Source organism: Balaenoptera ricei, chromosome 2 (genome assembly GCF_028023285.1).
Source record: "Balaenoptera ricei isolate mBalRic1 chromosome 2, mBalRic1.hap2, whole genome shotgun sequence".
Classification (NCBI taxonomy): domain Eukaryota; kingdom Metazoa; phylum Chordata; class Mammalia; order Artiodactyla; family Balaenopteridae; genus Balaenoptera; species Balaenoptera ricei.
In genome coordinates, this window is record NC_082640.1 from 59,594,196 (window position 1) to 59,615,837 (window position 21,642).

The window sequence follows — 21,642 nt, forward strand, 5'->3', positions numbered from 1 at the left end:
TATGATCGAGCAATTCCACTTCTGGGTATATCCCCAAAGGAACTGAAAGCAAGATATCGGAGAGAGTATACCCATGTTCATAGCAGCATTATCCACAACAGCTAAAACATGGGAGCAACCCAAGTGTCCATCAACAGATAAATGGATAAGCAAAATGTATATACTTAAAATTGACTATTATTCAGCCTTAAAAAGTAAGGAAGTTCTGCAACATGCTACAACATGGATGAACCTTAGGGACATTCTGTGAAGTGAAATAGGCCAGTCACAAAAAGACAAATACTGTATGATTCCACTTATATGAGGTACTTAGAGTAGTCGAAGTCATAAAGACAAAGTGTAATGATGGTTGCTGGTGGGAGGGGAGAATGGGGAGTTACTGTTTAACTGGTCTATAGTTTTACAAGATGATGAAGAGTTATAGGGATGGATGGTGGTGATGGTTACACAACAATGTGACTATATTTAATACCACTGAACTGTGCACTTAAACATGGTTAAGATGATAAATTTTACGCTAAGTATATTTTACCACAACAAAAAATAAAATTAAAAAAAGTGAGCCCCCCTCTCCCCCAACACACATAAGTAACCTCGTAAGTAACACACAGTTTAGTGCTTATGCATCATCCCTGGCCATCAAAGGTTGCAGAAACAATCCTGCTGTCCCTAAAATGCACACCAGAATGAAAACCCACAGAAATATACGATCAATCACCATGGCAACATACTTCCAGTCGTCTTGAATCTGAAAGACAAAAACAAAAATCATGAAAGAGGAAAAAATAAAGCAGGAAGGAAAAGGCAAAGTGAACACCTTTTCAATATTGAATATTTAATAAATGTGTTTCAGTAGAAGAAGCCATTCTGCTTGCCAAAATGCAAGAAACCTTTTTTTTCTAACTGATGTAGTCTGAGGAAATCTACCATTCTCAAGTTTCTCTTTTTGCACTAGAGAAACAGGAATAAAATATCTGTCATATTAAATCTGTTTTAAATCAGGAATTTCTTAACATCTATGTAACCCTTTTTTTCCCCCCAAATTGAATTCCAATTTATAAAGTTAGTTAAAACCAGTTACTTGATTTACACCTCTGCAGGAGGATTCTGGGCCTTTGTTAGAATAGCTAATACAATCCAACATAATTCAAGTACTAGCTCTTATCCAGTTTTAGATACTAATTTCCTTCTAACGTCTGTTTCAAAAATGAAATAAGCACATCAGGGCAAGCCCATCATCACTCTTCCTCTCCCACCACCCCCTCTCCACAATGCCCAACTAGCCAAATATCATCTTCAATTAGAAGGCCAAAGTATCATGGAATTCTATACAGTTACAGAACAGGTTCAAAATCAGAAATAAATTCTGACCATAAAGTAAAAGATGGAAGAAAGAGCAAGACTAATTGTATATAAGACAGCTTCAATTTAGGCTTGAAACAGGAAGGAGAACCGCACATTAATTATACTCCTAGACAACTCAGAAAGGAAACCATAATTGGATTGAGAAAAAGAGAACCCATGAATCAACTGATTTTGAAGAAATAATCACATAATAAAGAGGCAGCATGTGATTTAGTAATTTAATTAAGTGCACTGAAATGGAGCTGGGAGACAAGGATTTTATTTCACCATTATGAGCTTGAGTGAATGTGTCCCCCCCATGACACTGAGAAGTCAGTGGATTAGAGCTATAATGCCCTATTTGCCACCGGTTACTTTATTTGAATTCCTAAGACTTTGGGTGTAAAAGATTCCAATATACAATAGACCCTGTGATTCCTGCCGACCCCCTACTGGCTAAACCTCCTAGGGCCTAGGAGGCAGTGGGGTGGGAAAACCAAGACTTGTTATAATCCCAGCTCTGCTCCTTTCTAGGCGTGAGAATCTGGGTAAATTTTGTGACCTCTCTCAGCCTCAATTTCCTCATTGGTAAATCGGGGATAAGAACAGTACCTACTTCAGAGAGTTGTTATGAGGATTAAATGAAATATGTGCCTGGCACAGGGTCCTTAATGAATAATACCTACTGATATTAATGCTGATTTTAAAAATGACCATTAACCAAGTATAAATCTCCCTCTGAGAGCACTTCACATGGTTTAGCCTGAAGAAAGAGGGGACTTGGGTTTTACACATGAATACAAACAGTGCTGCAAATAGAGCTGGGTGAAACTTAATTTTATGTCTAACTAACTCTGAGTCTTTAAGGCACAATGATACTGGTCATTCTCTGGAAACTTTGGCACTAATGATGCGTGAACAGGTAGATGAGTGTTTGTTAGGCAGAATGGTGAACTAGCCCAAGCCCCTGGCTCTGTCTCCCAGCCCAACCCTGGAGATATCCCAGAAACAAGAGGAGACTGTGCCTTAAAGACTATCAGAAACCTGGGCAGGTGTGGCCTGCTGAGTGTGAGCGTGGGGTTGGAAGAGGAGGGTCTCGGTGGAGGGAAGGACTGGGAAAGGCTTGGTTGTGCTCTTCTCTCCCCCAACCTTTCCAGCCTGCCACTCCCAGCCCAGAGATGCAGGCAGGGCCACTTGTCAGCAAAGTAGGGCCTGGCTGAGGGGAAGAGCAGGGCAGAGAAGGTGCCCACTGACTGGTGGGGCCTGAGGCTTCCCGCCTCGCTCCCCACATCAAAGATGCACAACTGCAGTTGAGTGAAAGGGACGTGGAGGAGATCCTCAGGGACAAGGTCACCTGGAGGGGAGGAAACGCCCCTGAAGGGGGCGTCTAGCCCAGTTTGTGGCCATGTGGGTCCTCTGCCTTGGGAAGCCTGGGTTTGGGCCCCTCAAACACAGTTCGGTAAGGATGGCTGACACCCCCAGAAAAGGTGAGTTTACAGGCCCCCAATACACAAACTTAGGTATTTGAAAGAAAATTCATGGAACAGGTAGGTTAAGGATTTAAACTAAACAAGATAGTCTTTTGAGACTATCCAGATAGTCACTGGATAGGAGAGAACATTGGAAACACGAAGTTAGGAACAAGCAGTGTTATAGAAGAATCAAGTGGAAATACAAGTGTGAACAACAGGCAAGTCGCAGTAAAGAACTCAAGAGTATGAATGGCAAGGGTAAATGAATGGCAAGGGTAAATACAGCCCCGGAAAGAAACAGGGAGGAGAGTAAGGACCTCACCTGGGGCAGCGATGTAAAAGAAAAGCTAGGAGATGGAGAAGCTGGGAGCAGAGGTATCCCATCTGTACAACAACAGTTCAGGGAAAGAGAAAAGAAGGGTGAACAGGAGATCTTTACAGAAATAACGTTGACTTCCCCAGAGTTAAAGCGAGATGAAAAACCTTGGAATTAAATGGCTCACAGGAATGCCAAACAGACTAGGAGAGACCCACACCAACAACATTGTGTTTGGTGTCATTCGATTTCTCTACAAACAGAAAATTCTAATAGCTTCTAGATAGAATAGATTACTTGCAAAGGAACAACATTCAGATTAACTTAAAACTTTTCCAGAAACGACACTGAGGCAAAAAGGCCATGGAGTGTTATTTAAGTATTTAAGGAAAAGAACTTCAACCCTAGAATTTCGTATCCAGCTAAACTCGCACTTAAAAGGGAGGGCACAATACAGTTTTTTTAAAAATTTTATTTATTTTTGGCTGTGTTGGATCTTCCTTGCTGCATGTGGGCTTTCTCTAGTTGCGGTGAGCGGGGTCTACTCTTCGTTGCGGTGCACGGGCTTCTCATTGCGGTGGCTTCTCTTGTTGCAGAGCACGGGCTCTAGGCGCGTGGGCTCAGTAGTTGTGGCTCGTGGGCTCTGCAGCACAAGCTCAGTAGTTGTGGCTCACGGGCCTAGTTGCTCCGCAGCGTGTGGGATCTTCCCAGACCAGGGCTTGAACCCATGTCCCCTGCATTGGCAGGCAGATTCTTAACCACTGCGCCACCAGGGAAGCCCCACAATACATTTTTAAGCCTACAGGCCCCAAAAGGTTTATCCATAAACACTCTTGAGAAGGCATGCCAACACAAAGAAATAAATCCAGGAGGACACCATAAGATAGATGTGAGGGGTGACTACAGACTAAAAAAAAAAAAAAGGAAGGTCAAAAACCAAAACATACATTCATGAAAAACCAGAACTAAAGCTCTAGTAACACCCAGGTAACCAAAGCAGTGAGGAAGATCAGAGGGGAAGGACAGTGGGGTGGGGGCAAAATACAGATACTTAAAAATGTAAGAGACCGATTGATATGGAAAACAGAACTTGAGCATGGGTTTAAATCAGTTAGGAAGAGCTAGTAGAAGAATAAAAATAAAAACACATGACTTTCAACCAGCAAAAAATATTCAAACTTTCTAGTAAACAGCAAGAACTGAGGCAAAAAAAAAGTAAATGGAAAACATGAAATAAGATGGCCAAAATGTAACCCTAGAAAACAGTAATTACAACACATGTAAATAAATCATTGATCAGAAGTCCGACTCTAGTTGGAATGAATGAACAGATATACATACATATAGATATATAGATGTATCTCTGTATCTATATCTGAACCAAACAAAACAAGTTGTATCAGGGTTATTAGCTCAGAAGATCATGGCTGTGATCTATGCACACCTCCAAGACCTCAATAACTCACACAGTGGAACCAAATGATCAGCCGTCAAAACCGTAAAACGGAGAGTATTAACATGAGACCACAAGCTCCCTAACTAGTTTTCTAACTTGTAACCCACTCCTAGCCCTAACTCTGAATTTAGAGTATTAAACACCTCACAAGTGTGAGCAAGTAGGGGTGACCAACACAAACAACTTGAAAAGAGAACAGCCAAGGCAGGTGACACGATGACACTCCTGTCCCTTTGGGACCTGGCGTGTCCAGGGACAGTCATTCACAGGCTCTCAGCACCCTCAGGAGATGGCTCTGGGAGAACTAAGCCTGTTCATTCCAAGTTCCTAGGAGCCCAGGACAGTTAAAACCAACCAAGTTGGAGCCAGGGAATTAGGAAATTAAAATACCTCTAGAAAACTCTATGTAAACAGCAGCCTGTCCGTCACACAGTAAGAGAGAAAGAAGGCATCCTTCAGACAGCCCGACTCTCCTCAGAGCACTGAGTAGGCATCTTTATTCTAACGCTTGCCACCCTTTCATAAACAGGTTGCAACCCACTGGACGGTGGTCCAGATTTCTGCTTTCTCTGGAAAAACAATGGGACCACATTCACCTGTGGTAACAGAAGACCAGAGGTGAGCAGTGGCTACCCCTTGAGATGAACCATGTGCCTCTAGCTGGCCACATTCAGGCTATTTCACTAATTTACCTTCCTGGCATTTCAGCTATGACTTCCCTTTCAGTAACATTTTTTTTTTACTGTCTGCCTCCATCACACGTCTTGTGGAAACTCTAACACTAACTAAAACCCTCGTGAAACTCTAACACCTTGTATGGTTCCTAGTAAATAATTTTTGGAATAAAGGTAGTTTCTAATAGCCTGACAAAGACGATGGGTACTTAGATCTCAATCTTTAGTAAATTATCACTCAAAAGAAGTGATTATTTTAAAAGTGGATAAAGAAAGGGTAGAGAATATCTGCAAAAGTGATTAGCATTAGACAAATGAGATTCTCTAATCATGTACTTAATGTCCAACAACTGCTTCAGGGACTTCCTGGTGGTCCAGTGGTTAAGACTTCGCCTTCCAATGCAGGGGGTGCGGGTTCGATCCCTGGTCCCGGAGCTAAGATCCCACGTGCCATAGGGCCAAAAAACCAAAACATAAAACAGAAGCAATGTTGTAACAAATTCAATAAAGACTAAAAAAAAAAAAACAACCAACTGCTTCAACTGAATTTAAAGGAGGGCCTGACTTTTTGGCTAAATTTCTGGCATCAGTGGGAGGTTTTGCATTGTTACAGTCACAAGACGGGCTCAGAGTTGCTCAGATGGGTGGGGTGAGGACACAGGGCCACTGTTGCTATCTCCCTCCTGTCTCATCTACTTTAATATGCCATTCACAGCTGAATAAAAGAGGCTCCAGACATTCCCTACCAACATTAATTACCTACATACAGTGCATCAGGAGCTGAAATTATCTGGTAATTAGCTCTTTGCTAATAATCAACTTAAAGCAGAACCAGTTAATTTTAAAGCAGAGCTTCTTAAAAAATTATTGAACATGATTCTGGTAACCTTGGGGGTAAGCAGAGTGGGAGCAGCCAAACACATAAGTGTAAAGCTTCCCCATTATTAATACCTATCACTAGTTCTAGCATAAGATTTTTTTTTTTCAATTGAGTAATTATTTATTGAGGATCTGCTTAGTGGGTCAACAGCAAAAAGGCACATTGGAAACCAAATTGATACAAGATTTCAGTCATCAAATGCCAATTTCATGAAAGACAGTGTACAAGGGTGGGCATATAATGATGGATAAGACAAATTACCAGCTCTTGAGGATCCCAGTCTGATGAAGATTGGACAAGGAGTCTGGCCTCAAGGTGGGCCTGGCTATGAGAAGAGATGGATCAAGAGCTCTATTCACATTTGGGTTTCTTGGCAGTGGGTGTGGTACACCAGGGATGATAAAGAGGCTACGAAGCAAGTATTTCTGCTGAGACTTTGAAATGTCTAAGTGACAAGTTTGGAATAAGGCTTTAAACACCAGGATACAGCCTACATTTGAGCTAATAATGAATACCTTTAAAAGTTTTAAGCAGAAGAGTCATATTGATTGAGGACATATATTTTGACACCACAAAGTAGCTGATAATGCATTATAATTCTGAGAGTAAAGTACCATTACTCTTGTTTTACGTAAGAGATTAAGAAAGCCTGCCTAAGGTCATATAGCTAAAGAGTGACAAAGCCAGGATTTGAACTCCAGTTCTAAATAAATCCAAACCCAGAGCTTTAAAGCATTATACTGGATTGCCTTCAGCAAAGCTGTGGTCTCAGAATCTCCTGGCAGTCCACCATCTACTTTTTAAATAGATTTAATGCCCTGGAACCAGGCCATTTCAATACTTTAGGCTATTTAAAAACAGAAAACTGTTAACCAGTGGTTCTTTTTCAGCAGTGGCAAGGGAGGGGAAGTGGGCTTAAAAAAGGGTTTTGGGGGAATTCCCTGGTGGTCCAGTGGTTAGGACTCCACACTTCCACTGCAGGGGTCCTGGATTCAATCCCTGGTCAGGGAGATCCCACAAGCCATGTAGCGGCGAGGGCAAAAATAAATGAATAAATTAAAAAAAAAAGTTTTGGAATAAGGAATACATATAATAAAATTCAAAGCACACAACAAAGAGTTTTCCCCAACCACTACTCCCTTACATAAAGGCAACCACTATCAACCATTTGTATATTTTAAGGATTTCCTATAAACATAAACATTTATATATATATACACACACACACATATATGCTTGTGGTGAATTAAAGATTGCCACAAATAATCTTTTTCCACACTTATGAAACAGTAGTATCAATTTCCCCCTTACCTGCCCTCTGTAAGGGCCCTGTAATTGGCTTTTATTTTTAATTTATTTATTCATTATTTTTAGCTGTGTTGGGTCTTTGTTGCTGCGTGCGGGCTTTCTCTAGTTGCGGCGAGCAGGGGCTTCTCATTGCAGTGGCTTCTCTTGTTGCGGAGCACAGGCTCTAGGCGCTGGACTTCAGTAGTTGCAGCACGTGGGCTCAGTAGTTGTGGCTTGCAGGCTCTAGAGCGCAGGCTCAGTAGTTGTGGCTCACGGGCCCAGTTGCTCCACGGCATGTGGGATCCTCCTGGACCAGGGATCGAACCCGTGTCCCCTGCATTGGCAGGTGGACTCCCAACCGCTGCACCACCAGGGAAGTCCGTGTAATTGGATTACTTATCTTGGTGTCACAAAGGGCTGTCAGACATCTGAGGTCCCAGTGGAGGAAGGTTTCTCACTCAGGTAAAGGCATCTGATAACTCCATACAGACTGTCCATCTGCCACTAATTTCCTCTCTTCAGGAGGGCCAAGGATGCCCTACTTTCAAGTCATCCTGGAGCTGCATCTTCCCAAAGTCCACAGCTGGCCCCTCAGCACGTGTCCGGAGCTTGGCTGGGACACTGCAGCCCGGGTACAGTCCGCAGGGGAAAAAAGCTCTAGCATAAGATTTTTGAAGGAAATAGAAGTTCACCCAATTAAAAAAAGATGGGCAAGAGTGTGAATAGATATTTCACAAAAGAAGATATCCAAATGGCCAATAAGCATATGAAAAAGAGCCCTAATCATTACTCCACAGGGACAAGAAAGGCCACTTCACCCCCGTTTGGCGGCGAGCATGGGCAGCAGCTGGGACTCTCAAACATTGCCAGGGGGTGTGTCAATCGGCTCAACCCTTCGGAAACCTGACAGTGTCCACTAAAGTGAAAAACACACCTCTCCAATGATCCAGCAATTCCACCCCTAGGAATGTAGCCAGGAGAAACGAGTGTATATATTCACCAAAAGATATGTATAAATTTATAGCAGCTTTATTCATATCGCCTCCAAACTGGAAATAACCAAATGTCCAACAACTGTAGAATGAATAAACAGAAGGTGGTGTTGTCATACTGTAGAATCTTACGAACCAATAATAAACCAAAAGGATAAACCTCAGACATCTTTGTACACTTTGCTGAATGAAAGAAGTCAGATATGAAAGTTTATACTATGCGATTCCACTTATATGAAGTTCAAGAATAGGTAAAATTAATTAACATAAAAGAGGTCGGGATCAGTGGTTACTGAGGAGGGAGGGAGGAGGTTACTGACTGGGGAGGGGCACAAGGGAACTGTCTGGGGCACTGGAAATATTCTGTATCTTTACCTAGATCATGTTTACATGGGTGTACACATAATGTAAAAATTCACTGAGATGTAGACTTAAGAGGTGTGTACTTTATGTAAATTACTCTTAAAGGGGAGTAGGGAGACACAATTAGTAAAGTTTAAAATGTCAGCTCAGCACATCAATACTAATTGGAGATCATCTGGCCTCATGCCCTCTTCCAGCCTACCTCCTAATCCACTCACTCAGCATCAGGTGTTCCAATGGCCCAAACTGCTGGCAGCCCAGCAGCTAAATGCAGGGCACCACATACTCACAACCTTTATCATCCCATTTTACAGATGAAAAGACAGGCTCACAGAGGTGAGGCGGTGTATCCAAGGATAAATAACTGGTAAATGAGGAGCTGGTCTGAACACAAGCCACTGATGCCAGTCTAATTCCTTAACCCCACCCTAAGCCTTGCCCACAAGGAACCAATAAAATGTTTGTTGAATGAATGAATGACCAATGTAATAACAGACCTATCCTTACCTCTTTGGCTTCATTTTGTGCTTTCATATTTTCAGCAATATACTTGACACTTTGGATAGCTTCTTTGATTTCCGGTGACAGAGCAGAGAGGGAGAGCATGGCATTGACAGATTCAGAACTGGAACTTCTCGTAAGATTGGCACTGAAATTTGGGATTTTTACCATGCGGTGGTGGCAGTAGTCACACAGCCCGTCCTGGCAGGGGTAGCCTTCTTTGCAGCTCTTGGACTCTATGTGGCTGAAGCAATTCAGGTTTGAGAGCTCAGCGCTATTGAAGGGTCTTGGCCTCTGAGTGTTACCCTCGTTGCTTGCCGGCCTGGTCATGAACATGACCCTGGGAAGAAAGTTCAAGAATATGGTCTTCACCCACATGGGCATCGTGTGCGTGGTGGGGGTCCTGTAGTGCACGTTGAGCACGAAGACGGTGATGACGATGGACAAGGTTACAAAAATCATGGTGAACAGGAGGTACTCGCCGATCAGGGGAATCACCAGAGAGGTGGACGGGATGGTCTCAGTGATCACCAGGAGAAACACAGTCAAGGAGAGGAGGACTGAGATGCAGAGGGTCACCTTCTCGCCACAGTCGGAGGGCAGGTAGAAGACAAGAACAGTCAGGAAGGAGATGAGCAGGCAGGGGATGATGAGGTTGATGGTGTAGAACAGGGGCAGGCGCCGGATGTACAGTGAGTACGTGATGTCCGGGTAGATCTCCTCGCAGCAGTTGTACTTGATGTCATGTTTGTAGCCGGGGGCTTTGATGATGGCCCACTCGCCACTCTCCCAGTAGTCCTTGAGGTTCATGGAGGAGCCGATCAGGACCAGGTCGATTTTTGCCTTGTCGTAGGACCAGGAACCAAACTTCATGGTGCAGTTCTGGTAATCGAATGGGAAGTAGGTCACATCGATTTTGCACGAGCTCTTAAAGATGGCCGGGGGGATCCAAGTCACTTCCCCCGTGTACTTGAGTAAAGCTTTGGTCTTGTCGTCCACCTGGAAGTCCCCAACAGCACTGCGGAGACAAAGAGGAGGTGTGCGGTACACAGGTCATCACCACGTGGTCACCTAGTCCAGCTTCTCACGCCGCCAGCAGGTGAATGGCAAGTCACGATTTGTAAAACTGCAGAATATGAGCTCAAAGTGCTGTAAAAGGTCTCGCAGTTCACCATCCCATTTACCAAAGGGGATACTGAGGCCCAGGACCCCCCAGCCCCCAACAATCTGACACGCTCATCACCCCCCACCCTGGGGCGTGTCATGGTTTCATTCCACACCATACAACTCCCAACTTGATATTTATGGAGACACTCCCAAATGCCAGAGATTTTTTTTCTCCTTTAATTGAAGAAATAAAAGAAATTAATGAAAGTGGTCAGCAGGAGGCAGGTGTTTAGGTGACCTTCGGGGATATTTGCCACTTGCTGTCCTTATGGTTTGGCCCTGGTAATGCCTCCTCATTCTGTCTGCATTGGGAGCCCAAAGTGTGTACACACATGGATGTCAAACCGGACCGTGGACCTGGAAGGGGCTGCAGAGACCACCGTAGGAGCCCACTGCCATTAAACTGAGCCTGTTAGATGGGTCTATTACCAGGCCCTATCTCTGGACCCTGGTTCTACCGTTCACCAAACTCCCCAGTCCTCCCTGCACTGTTTTAGAATGAATAATCATGTTTTCTGATTCCTTGTCTTTCAAACCCAGCGTGACAGGTTCCTTTGCCTTCTGTGTCCCTATCCTTCCCCATTTTCTCCCCATGTTCCTTCTCCCTTCTGTTTAGCTATGTGCACCCTTTCTATGCAGAGATATACATTATTCCTAGAATTGGCTTGTTGGCATTTATCAGCTGGTTTGTGCAGTGGAAGATTTGCTGACGACCAGCTCAACACGCTGTCCAGTCTCGCATCTGAGCGTGAAGCCAGCCGGTCCTCATGACAATGGCCTTGCCCAATGAAAGCTTTTGACATTTCCGTGGGTCAGCCCTGTTGATTTCTTAGAGTTCTGCATTTGAAGGCATGTATGTCCTTCTAAAGGGAGCAACCACTATACCCATTTGCCTGAAGAGCTGGGGAAAAAAAAAAAAAAAAAGACCTGAACATTTAGGGATATCCTGTCTGGTTGTTACTGGATAGCACTGTGTGAAGACAGGAGGGGGTGTGTCCGGGGCCTGTCTCCTTGCTGGTCTCTGGCCCTCCCACCCTCATGTGTGTCTGTCGAGCAGGACAGTCATTACACGTGAAGACTTGATGTCAAATCCACTACCCGCCTTTACTCCAGCCGGCTGGGTTGTCCCAAAGGTGCCCTGCTGTGTTTATATGTTCTTAGCCCCACTTTATCCTACTGTGCCCTCAATTCCCCACAAGATGATTCCCAGCTCCAGGAGGAAAGGAGGGGTATGAGAAGTGGGGAGGGGGTGGGGACCCTCACAGCCCCAAGTGGACTTGACCATGTTGGGCACCAAGGAGTCCTGGGAGGCTGGCCTGCACTAGGCAGAGGGCCGAGAGGACCCCTGGGAAGGCAGAGGCCTCCAGAACAACTTTCCTTAGGGCATCCTGGAGCAACAAAATGGACCTTCAGAGCCCAGGGACTAGTCCAGGGCAAAGTATGGCCCACTGGCCTGCCCCCTATTTCTGTACATAAATTTTTATTGGCGCACACAGCCATACCCATTCGTGGTCTATTGTCTGCAGCTACTTTTAAGCTACAAGGGCAGGACTGAGTAGCTGCGACAGAGACTCTTAAGGCCCACAAAGCCTAAAATACTTAACTCCCTGGCCCTTCACAGAAAAGCTTAATGATCCCTGCTTTAGTTTGATCCCCTCATTTTACTGATGAGGAAACTGAAGGTCAGAGAGCAGGACTCGCTTGCTCAGGGTCACAGAGAGTTTGTGGCAGAGCCTTGACCAGTCGGAACTTGAGTCCTCAAGTCTGTGTGTCCAGAAGGCCAAACACTGGAGATCAGCTTACCTTGGTTGCTGGTGCACACGTCTGCTATTTTCCAGGGCTCCTGGTCACTGTGGCAGCTGCCTACAGACCCCCGCAGCTGTGTCTGCCCAGACCAGGAGGCCTGCTTGCTGACGGTGTCAGCGGCCTAGCTCTGCCACCAGGAGACCGAAGATGAAGACCTCGCTGGGTACCAGGGTCTGGCAGAGCCCCAGCCACAGAGAGCATGCTCGGTAAGTACTAGCTGACTGAACGGATGACCAAAAAAATAAATGAAGCTCTCACCCCCCTGGCTGCCCAAGAGATGGCTGGCAGCAAGGGTCAGCAGAGGGGGGAAAGGTCTCACTCAGCCAGTGTGTTGCTGAACCATGTGAGTTGATTAAAAAAAGAAAAGGCGGGCTTCCCTGGTGGCGCAGCGGTTGAGAGTCTGCCTGCCGGCGCAGGGGTCACGGGTTTGAGCCCTGGTCTGGGAGGATCCCACATGCCGCGGAGCAACTAGGCCCGTGAGCCACAATTACTGAGCTTGTGCGTCTGGAGCCTGTGCTCCGCAACAAGAGAGGCCGCGATAGTGAGAGGCCCGCGCACCGCGATGAAGAGTGGCCCTCACTTGCCACAACTAGAGAAAGCCCTCACACAGAAACGAAGACCCAACACAGCCATAAATAAATAAATAAATAAATAAATAAAATAAAGGTTAAAAAAAAAAAAAAAGAAAAGGCAGGGTGGGTGCAAATGATTAGTTGAGGTATCACTTTAATAGAAGGAAAGAGTAAGAGCTGAAGTGGGGCGAGGGTGGTGAGTGGTATGAGAAAGATCACGATGGCATCCGTTTCTTTAACCTTTCCAAACTTCCTCAGAAAAACAGGGCAACAAGATAGCAAAAGAAAAATCCCACTGCCCACGTGGTCAACAAAGTTAGGTTACGTGGAACTCCAAGAACCTCAGGTGTGAGAGAGTGGGGTCGAACCACCACCACCAGCGGGACCTGCGTGGGATTCGGGTGGGGTTAGCTGCTGTGGAGGTGGCTGAGGGAAGAGGAAGGGGAGTTCTCCTGTCCCGAGAGCCCCAGACGGAAATCACCAAGAGGTATCTGCCCCTGAAAAAAGAGGACCCCACTCTGCACTGCGTCCTCAGCAAGGGGAACGGTGAAACAGAGAGGGGGCCACTGGTTCCAGTTTGCGGGAGAGGACAAAAAGATGGGGAGCCACCAAGGTCTGCAGAGGAGGCTGGGCTGGGCTCGATCTCAGAAATACCTCCCACCCCAACTGCCTTCCAGAAGGACAGAGACCCACCCAGAAAAAAAGCTGCATAGGGTAGGCTCCAAATTGAACAGCGTGGGAAACTGAGGGTAAGAAAAAGAAGATGGTTGAGAAACTAGAGAAGCGGGTGTCTAGAAGTGGCAGCTCTCAGACTGTGGAGGTGGCTACACAGAGTATTTAAATGCTTCAAGGGAACCACTTGAGGAGGGAACTCCCAAGCAGGTGACACAAGAGACCCACCCTTACCCACTCCCATCCCCTCTGGGAACCTGTCCTAAAAGTACAGCAAAGGCCATCTATTTAAACAAGAGCAACAGAAAAGGATTAGACTGAACCCCATATTAACATATTGTAAGAAAACTATGAAAAGTAATTGAATAACAATTACAAGCAGACAAGTGTACACCGCAAAAATATAACCTCAGAGCAGATGAAACTGATAATCCGACATTACAAATTAAGCTAACAGAAAGAACGATCTTTAGAAACTTTGAAAGAGCAGCATAAATTAGAAATAGAAAAGTTAAGAATCTGGGTAAGCAACAGGAGGATGAATAAAGAACTGACAGAACTTAGGAAAGAACGGGAAAAAAGAAATTTTAAAAATCATTTTAGAAATAAAGACTAAACGAAAACGTTAACAACAAGCAGACACCATGGAAAGTATCGTGATGAAAATAAAAAACAGAAAGGAGAAAAAAAATTGTTTTAAATCAGAGACGAAGAAAAAGAATTTGAGAGAAAATAATATGGAGAGAATATAGGTAAAGCAGTTCAAATATATGTGAAAATGGAGTTCCTGGAGAGAGAAAGCAATAGAATAGATCTTAAAAACTCTAATTCACAAAAAATTTACTGGAATAAAAGAAGGCTTATTATGTATATGGTACAGAGTAAAACAACTAGATTTTAAAGATAAAGGATACAATATCTTTGGGTTACCCAAGAAAAAGAACAACCCCCTTGTAAACAAGCTGACTATGCATCCCAATTCATCCAGGACAGTCCTGGTTTACATCTGTAGTCCTGGCGCACTTATTAATAGAGTCCCTTTTCTCTCCCCAAAGTCACCAGATTTTACAAGAAAAAAAGAAAATCAGATTGGCGACTGTTTTTGACAGCAACATTTCATACCAGAACATGAGTCAGCATTTTTAAGATTTTCATGGAAGGAAAATATGAGCCAAGGATTTTATATCAGCAAGATGACCTAAAAGTATTACCTAAAAAGGCTACAATGAGTTATGAACTTGTAAGAACTTAGGGTATATTGTGTCCACGAACAGTTTCTGAGGATTCTACTAGAGAACGAACTTCAAAGAACAAAATCATGGCAGGAGAAACTGGCATAAGGAGGTAAAAAGTGTTTCTAGTGTGTTGAAATGAAAAGAAACTCTCACCAGAGGTTTAGAGAAACTGAAGTTTTGGTTAGGAGAGGGGAATTGAAGGATATTCTCTAAATCTTATTTTCAGCTTCAGATTCCAAGGAAATTCCTTATGATATTTGCTCCTCTCCGTATCTGATTTGAAGCTTTTCACTATGTCTCTCAGTATTGTTAAAAGCACACATCCCTAAAGTACCCCAGCTGTTCACCAAAGACTGCCAGCAAGAAAACAGCTATGAAATTCAAATCATAAGATTAAGATCTGTGCCCACTTTCTTAATTCTAGCTTAGCAAAAATTCTCACCACCCTGCTCAGCTCCTTAAGAACCTTTGGACCAGGAGATTTCTAGGATGGCTCACATTCCGCAAACCAGTTAATTTATCTCCTGTCCCAGTTCTTTAAGGACCAATTTACAAGCTGCATGAAAGAAACATATTTATGAATGCTGTCTTTTCTTGGGAAAGCAGTAAACAAAACACGGACCTCTAAGAGTTTTATAGTGTCTGGCCTTCCATTTAGGTCTTTAATCCATTTTGAGTTTATTTTTGTGAATGGTGTTAGGGAGTGTTCTAATTTCATTCTTTTACATGTAGCTGTCCAGTTTTCCCAGCACCACTTGTTGAAGAGGCTGTCTTTCCTCCATTGTATATTCTTGCCTCCTTTATCAAAGATAAGGTGACCATATGTGCGTGGGTTTATCTCTGGGCTTTCTATCCTGTTCCATTGATCTATATTTCTGTTTTTGTGCCAGTACCATATTGTCTTCATTACTGTAGCTTAAACCATAATTCAAAAAGAGTCATGTACCACAATGTTCATTGCAGCTCTATTTACAATAGCCAGGACATGGAAGCAACCTAAGTGTCCAGCGACAGATGAATGGATAAAGAAGATGTGGCACATATATACAATGGAATATTACTCAGCCATAAAAAGAAATGAAACTGAGTTATTTGTAGTGAGGTGGATAGACCTAGAGTCTGTCATACAGAGTGAAGTAAGTCAGAAAGAGAAAAACAAATACCGTATGCTAACACATATATATGGAATCTAAAAAAAAAAATGGCTGTGAAGAACCTAGGGGCAGGACGGGAATAAAGACGCAGACCTACTAGAGAATGGACTTGAGGACATGGGGAGAGGGAAGGGTAAGCTGGGACAAAGTGAGAGAGTGGCATGGACATATATACACTACCAAATGTAAAATCGATGGCTAGTGGGAAGCAGCCGCATAGCACAGGGAGATCAGCTCAGTGCTTTGTGACCACCTAGAGGGGTGGCATAGGGAGGATGGGAGGGAGGGAGACGCAAGAGGGAAGAGATATGGGGATATATGTATATGTATAGCTGATTCACTTTGTTATAAAGTGGAAACTAACACACCATTGTAAAGCAATTATACTCCAATAAAGATGTTAAAAAAATTTAAAAAATAAAAACACGGACCATCTTTGGAGTGGTTAAAGAACCCTTTTCTTTTAACCCATGACTAGAAAGTGGGATTCAGCCAAAAACGTAGCTTCTCTAGTCCCAATACGAACAGTAAAACATATTGATTTGTACTAATACGGCATACAAACCTAAACACAGAATGCTTTAAAATCAGATTAGACTAATTCTATACGAAGTGTTTTGCTGAAAAATGCTCAGTGGTTTTTTAAGACATTAGAACTCCAGAGATAAAGCACAGTTACAAAATTGAAGTCTGTCAATACCTGGAGAACAAACTAGTACATACTGTAAAATATCAATTAAAATTATGTTTGTCTAATAACAGAGGTTAAATGTGGAAGGTGTCAGGTTTGTATTGGCTTAGGAAAGAGAGGCAGGTTTTGGAGGTGCCACAATGGGCAGATTCAGATAGGCAGAGGAAGAACCTTTGAAAGAGAGAAAAAGGCTCAGCTTCCTGCAGCTGGTGGGCAGATGCGCATGTGCAGCGTGAGGCAGGGGCAGGGAGCATTCGTCGGGTGAGTAAAAGAATGAAGCTTTCCTGTGGTCTAGCCATGGGGCGCGGCTACAGCCTGACTTACAGGGAAGATCAGGTCCTGCCTTGGTGACAGAAGCCCACCCCCATGTATTTCCTTCCCTGCCCTTCCTCCGGTCTGTAATTGCATATTTGGATACTGTAACTCATTCCTGTCTTCCCTGGTGTGTCTGATAAACTCCTAGAGGCAAGGGGGAGGGTATCTATCTTGTGCCACAGTATCTCTAGGACCTGGCATATAGTAGATCAATAAATACCTGTGGAATGAACCAAATGAATGGAGCTCTCTTGGAAAAGGTCCCAGGAAGACAAGGCTGTAAAGCACAGCAGGCCAAGGACCCAGGTCCAGGCCGACAGCCCTGAGAGGTGGGGGCCACCCAGCACCTTACTTGTTATACAGCACAATGTCTGGCTTCCAGATCTTCTGTGCAGGGACACGCATGAACTCCGCTCCATTGTAGTCGGAGGGGTCCCACTTCAGCTTGTAGTCATTCCAGATCTGGGGGGAGAAGGCAAGGAGGGAGAGGGAGGCAGTGGAAGGACAAGCACGGTTTTACTTCTTTTGACACCACTCATCTTGGTGACCTCCCCACCTCGGCTGCACGTCAGAGCCGCCTCTGCAATGCAGACCACACTGGCCCATTCCTCATGTGGGTGCTAGTGGGGGGACAGCACTGGGCTGGCTGTGCAGGCTGCCTCCTAGCTGCCCCCATGAGTGGGGCAAGCCCAGCCCCCATCAATCAATCAGGACCACTAGGGCTTTCTCCAGTCATTTCCAGTGCCAGGGCCAGGTCCCTGCCTTAAGCTCCTGCTGTTTACATTCCTGAAATGGCTTGGACATGCCATTAAGCCCCAATAACGGCACTAATGACACACAGAACCCTCTTCCACCTCTGGGTTGGGCAGGGTTGGCCTCTGAAGGGTCTGGGGAAAGAGCCATGATCCCACCAGGGCCCAGGAAGTGTTTGGGTGCAGAGGCTGGGAGATGTGAGTCCTGAGCACCTGAGGGGACAGAGGTGAGGCTGTGGCTGGAGGGAACGTGTGCCATAGGGTGCTGAGTGGGCACCGTGCCCATCTGGCTTGCCAGACTCCTAGGAAGGAAGGCTTCCTTCCTAGGAAGGAAGGCTGCAAGGCTCCTAGGAAGGAAGGCCACTTCCTCCTAGGAAGTGGCCAGTTGGCTGAGCTGGTGGAAGGATCACCCTTAGGCCAGTGAGTTATCTGTCCATGTCTGCACAAAGCCTCCCTGGGGAGAACATGTGGAAGCCCATTTCTTTGGTCCCAATCTGAACAGGAAAATCCAGAACCCCGGCTCCCACCCTCCCAACAACAGCCGTATCCACGGCATACGATTCTGACTTAAGGATGAGTTTTTAGCAAGAGGAAGGGGAAGAGGTGCCTCAGGCGCCACCCTAGAGTCAGGGCCAGGGCTCCAGGCCCGGGTCAGCCCCATTTTGTCTGAGCATGGAGGTCTCTCTTTACAGGACGCAGTCTATCGTCTGTGACTTGAGGGGCTGGGCCCTGCAGTCCTTCCACAGGGGTGTAGAGCAGTGCATATGACCCCAAGTCCAGGTAGAGACAGACCAGCCAGTCAGTGGACCTCAGTCTGGGTCCACAGGAGTGAAGTAGGGGTTTTGGCCCTTGGTTCACAGACAGCAAATAAAGCAGTCACCACCAGGGGGCAGCTGTGCCCAGGGTCTGGTCACTTACTTGCTTGAGCCACAGGTTGGTCTCCATGATCTGGTTTACTTCATCCTAGAAGGAGAGATTAAAGTAGATGGTGAATTACAAAAACAAGGCTGGTTCTGGGAAAGGCTATTCCAGAAGCTCCATACCCCACGGCCACGGCTTGTGGCTCTGGCACTCACCACCTTCACCAGCTGAGACATGGACACTTCAAACTGGATGATGACTGGGTCAGACACGTTGGCCACTGGCCGGATGATCTCATTGTAATCTTCGAACAGCCGCTCAAACAGACGATGCTCGGCGTCGGAGGCTCTGGCCACTGAGGGAAGTAGCCCTGTCAGATCCTGGGGAAGTCACTTTTCCCCTCACCAGGGACACCATCCACCTACAGCTTCCTCTCCATCTGCTGAGGGTACTCTCTGGAACGCCAGACTTTCAGACTAGTCCTGCTCCTTGAAGTTAAAGACTAGGAAACTGAGGCCCAAGAGAGAAGGGATTCCATCAGGTCACACACATTCGTTGAGAAGCATAATGGTTACAAGCCTGGGCTCTGAATTTGGATAGATCTTGTGCAAATCCTGACAGACTACTTGTTAGCTGTGTGAGCTTAGGCAAGTGGCTTAACCTCTCTAAACCTCATTTCCTTCATCTGTGAAAGATTATAAATGTATCCACCTCTTAGGGTTGTTATGAGTTACGTGCTTAGCTCCATGCAGGCATGTGGTAAGAGCTCAAGAACCATCCTCACCGTCTTTGTTACTGCATGGCAGCAGTGTGATACAAATGCAATCTGCCTGCGTACAGCCACAATGGAGAGATGACCAGTCCATTCCCAGGGCAGGAGTACCGCAGGGCCGGAGGGAGACTACAACCTAGGACTGGGGCTTTCCTTCTTCCCACCCAGGACCCTGTAGGGGTTTGGCCACCAAACATCTTAGAAGCGGGTGCCTACGTGGCTCCCATGATCTCAGAGTGCGACCCACGGTTCCTGCTGATGTTGTCTTCTCATCCTGATCAAAGACCCTTCCCTCTCTGAAACCTTGGGGACCCTCTTTGTTTATAAGCCACACTCCAGGCATCTTGAGTCAGCTGTCTGTTGCTTCTCACAGATCTGGGGAAAATCGGGGGAGGGGATGAAGGGAATCCTTTAAGTCCAACCCAACTTCTCCAGGGATTTTGACTGTCCCCTTACCCCTCACCCCAAATTAAAGAAGGGGCCACATTCAGGAGCTCCGTGGGGAGTGTTCAGCGCTCTGAGTAGTGGGGGCCTCAGCACCGGCGGGGCAGGAACAGCGCTCTGAGTGCACGGTCACAACGTGGTCTCCCAACAGACTTACCGGCCCAGCTGCAGGGACCGCCTGCAGCCCTGCCAAATCCCTCGTCCCTTGGTATCTACCACCGCTCCCAGGACACTCAGAAGCCTTTCTGTCAGGGCCGGCTTCTCCCTAACAGGCTCCTCTTAGAGACCGGGCAGAAGGCGAAGGCGGGGAGGCACCAGGAGTGCGGAGAGGCGCGGACAAGGAGGAGAGGCTGGCGCCCCTTAACGACTCCCCTCTGCCCCAGGTGGCCTTGATGAAATCTTGAGCCCTCTCTGGCCTCAGCTTCCCCATCTATTCGTAAAACGAGGAGGTGGGCGGGATGCAGACCGTGGAACCCGCGGCCTGGGCGCGTCAGTTCATCACCCGGTGCGCCAAGCAGGACGATGGGCAGGGCCGAGACTCGAATCTGTAACCCTGGGCTGTGGAAGGAAGGGCCCCAGTGCGGGCCCTCCCCGCGCCTCCCGGGGGCGCACAAATGACTCTCAAGGATGGGGCAGCCGAGGGGGAAACACGCACCCCCCACCTAACTCGCCGCCGGGCCGGAGCCAGTCCACGCGGGTTTCGGGTCCCCAGCCACGGGCGCCCTTCTCCCCACCTCGCGCTGCGCTCCGGGCCGCCTCCCCTTCGGACCCCGCTCGGGCGGGGCGCCCGTCCCTCCAGTCCCCCTTGCCCCGCGCCCGTACCTGGCAGCAGCAGCAGCAGCAGCAACGGCGACGGCGCCCAGGGCGGCAAGAGCTTCGCGACGCGGACTCCGCGCGGCTGGGCGCCCATGGCTGGTCTGCCCTCTGGCAGAGGCTCCGCGCGGACCGGGCGGGCGGCGTGGGGCGGAGGGCAGGCCGAGCAGAGCCGGACGGTCGGGAGCCGGCGGGACAGTTGCGGAGACAGACTCGCCTGGCCGGGCTCCAGGCGCTGCCCGCCCACTCGGAACGGAACCAGGGCGCAGCGCGCGGAGCGCCGGCTGCTCCAGCCCCACCCACAATCCCGGGCCCAGCCCCGCCCGCCGCCGTGGGGTTTCCGAGCCTCTGCTGGGGAGAGAGGTGCGCTCGCGTCCGAGAGCAGGAATGTGCTGGCCTTCTAGTGCGCTGTGCTGGGCGGTCTCATCCCTCCCTCTGCGGTCGGTGCAGCCCACGGACGGCTCCGCGCCGGGCCAATCCGAGCAGGTACTGGCAAACCACGGGAAAGAATAGGGGTCGAATCTCTGTTCCTGGCTTCCCGGGTGAGTGCGAGTCTCCCCTTTCCCCGGGCTTGGGGACCACCGGGCTAGACGGACGGTCGCCGGCCTGCCTGAAAGGTTCTAACGCATCCTTAAGATGAGGACTCAAGATTTTGACACTATTAAGTAATTGTTAAATATTTTAGGAGTGATAATGGTATTTGTGTTTTTAAGAGTCCTTAGGGTTACCATGAGGGGGAGGGTTGGAGTCAGTTGAAACAATATCGGCCATTGAGTTGGTAATTGATGAGGCTAGATGAGAAACACCTGGAGGTTTGTTATCCTAGTCTACTGTCGAATATGTTGCAATGTCTCGATAAAAAGTAAAACAAAAGAAAGAAATAACAAAATTAAAAATAAGTCTTGGAGATGGAGCCATCAGAGGAAGCACTGCCCTTCCTGGCCCCTGGACCCTGCAGAGCCTCCTCTGCCCACCGGCCCATCTGCACCCTGGGTGCACCAGGATGGTTCTGTGATGGAGCAGACCACCTTGGGGCCCCTTGGTCTCTCGGACCACCCACCAGGAGTGGGGTGGGGTACCTGCAGGCTTCCTTGGAGTTCCTC

General features: G+C 46.9%; 1 protein-coding gene across 1 annotated transcript; it reads right to left on the reverse strand.

Moving 5' to 3' along the window:
* Window positions 1-242: 242 nt before the first annotated feature.
* Window positions 243-20,636, reverse strand: CHRNA3 (cholinergic receptor nicotinic alpha 3 subunit). The gene is made up of 6 exons (XM_059912671.1): window positions 20,549-20,636; window positions 18,726-18,865; window positions 18,568-18,612; window positions 17,250-17,359; window positions 9,292-10,303; window positions 243-748 (listed from the first exon to the last, which is right to left on the reverse strand). The coding sequence occupies exons 1-6, from the start codon at window positions 20,634-20,636 to the stop codon at window positions 620-622; spliced, it is 1,524 nt and encodes a 507-aa protein (XP_059768654.1). The 3' UTR covers window positions 243-619.
* Between the last annotated feature and the right edge of the window lie 1,006 nt (window positions 20,637-21,642).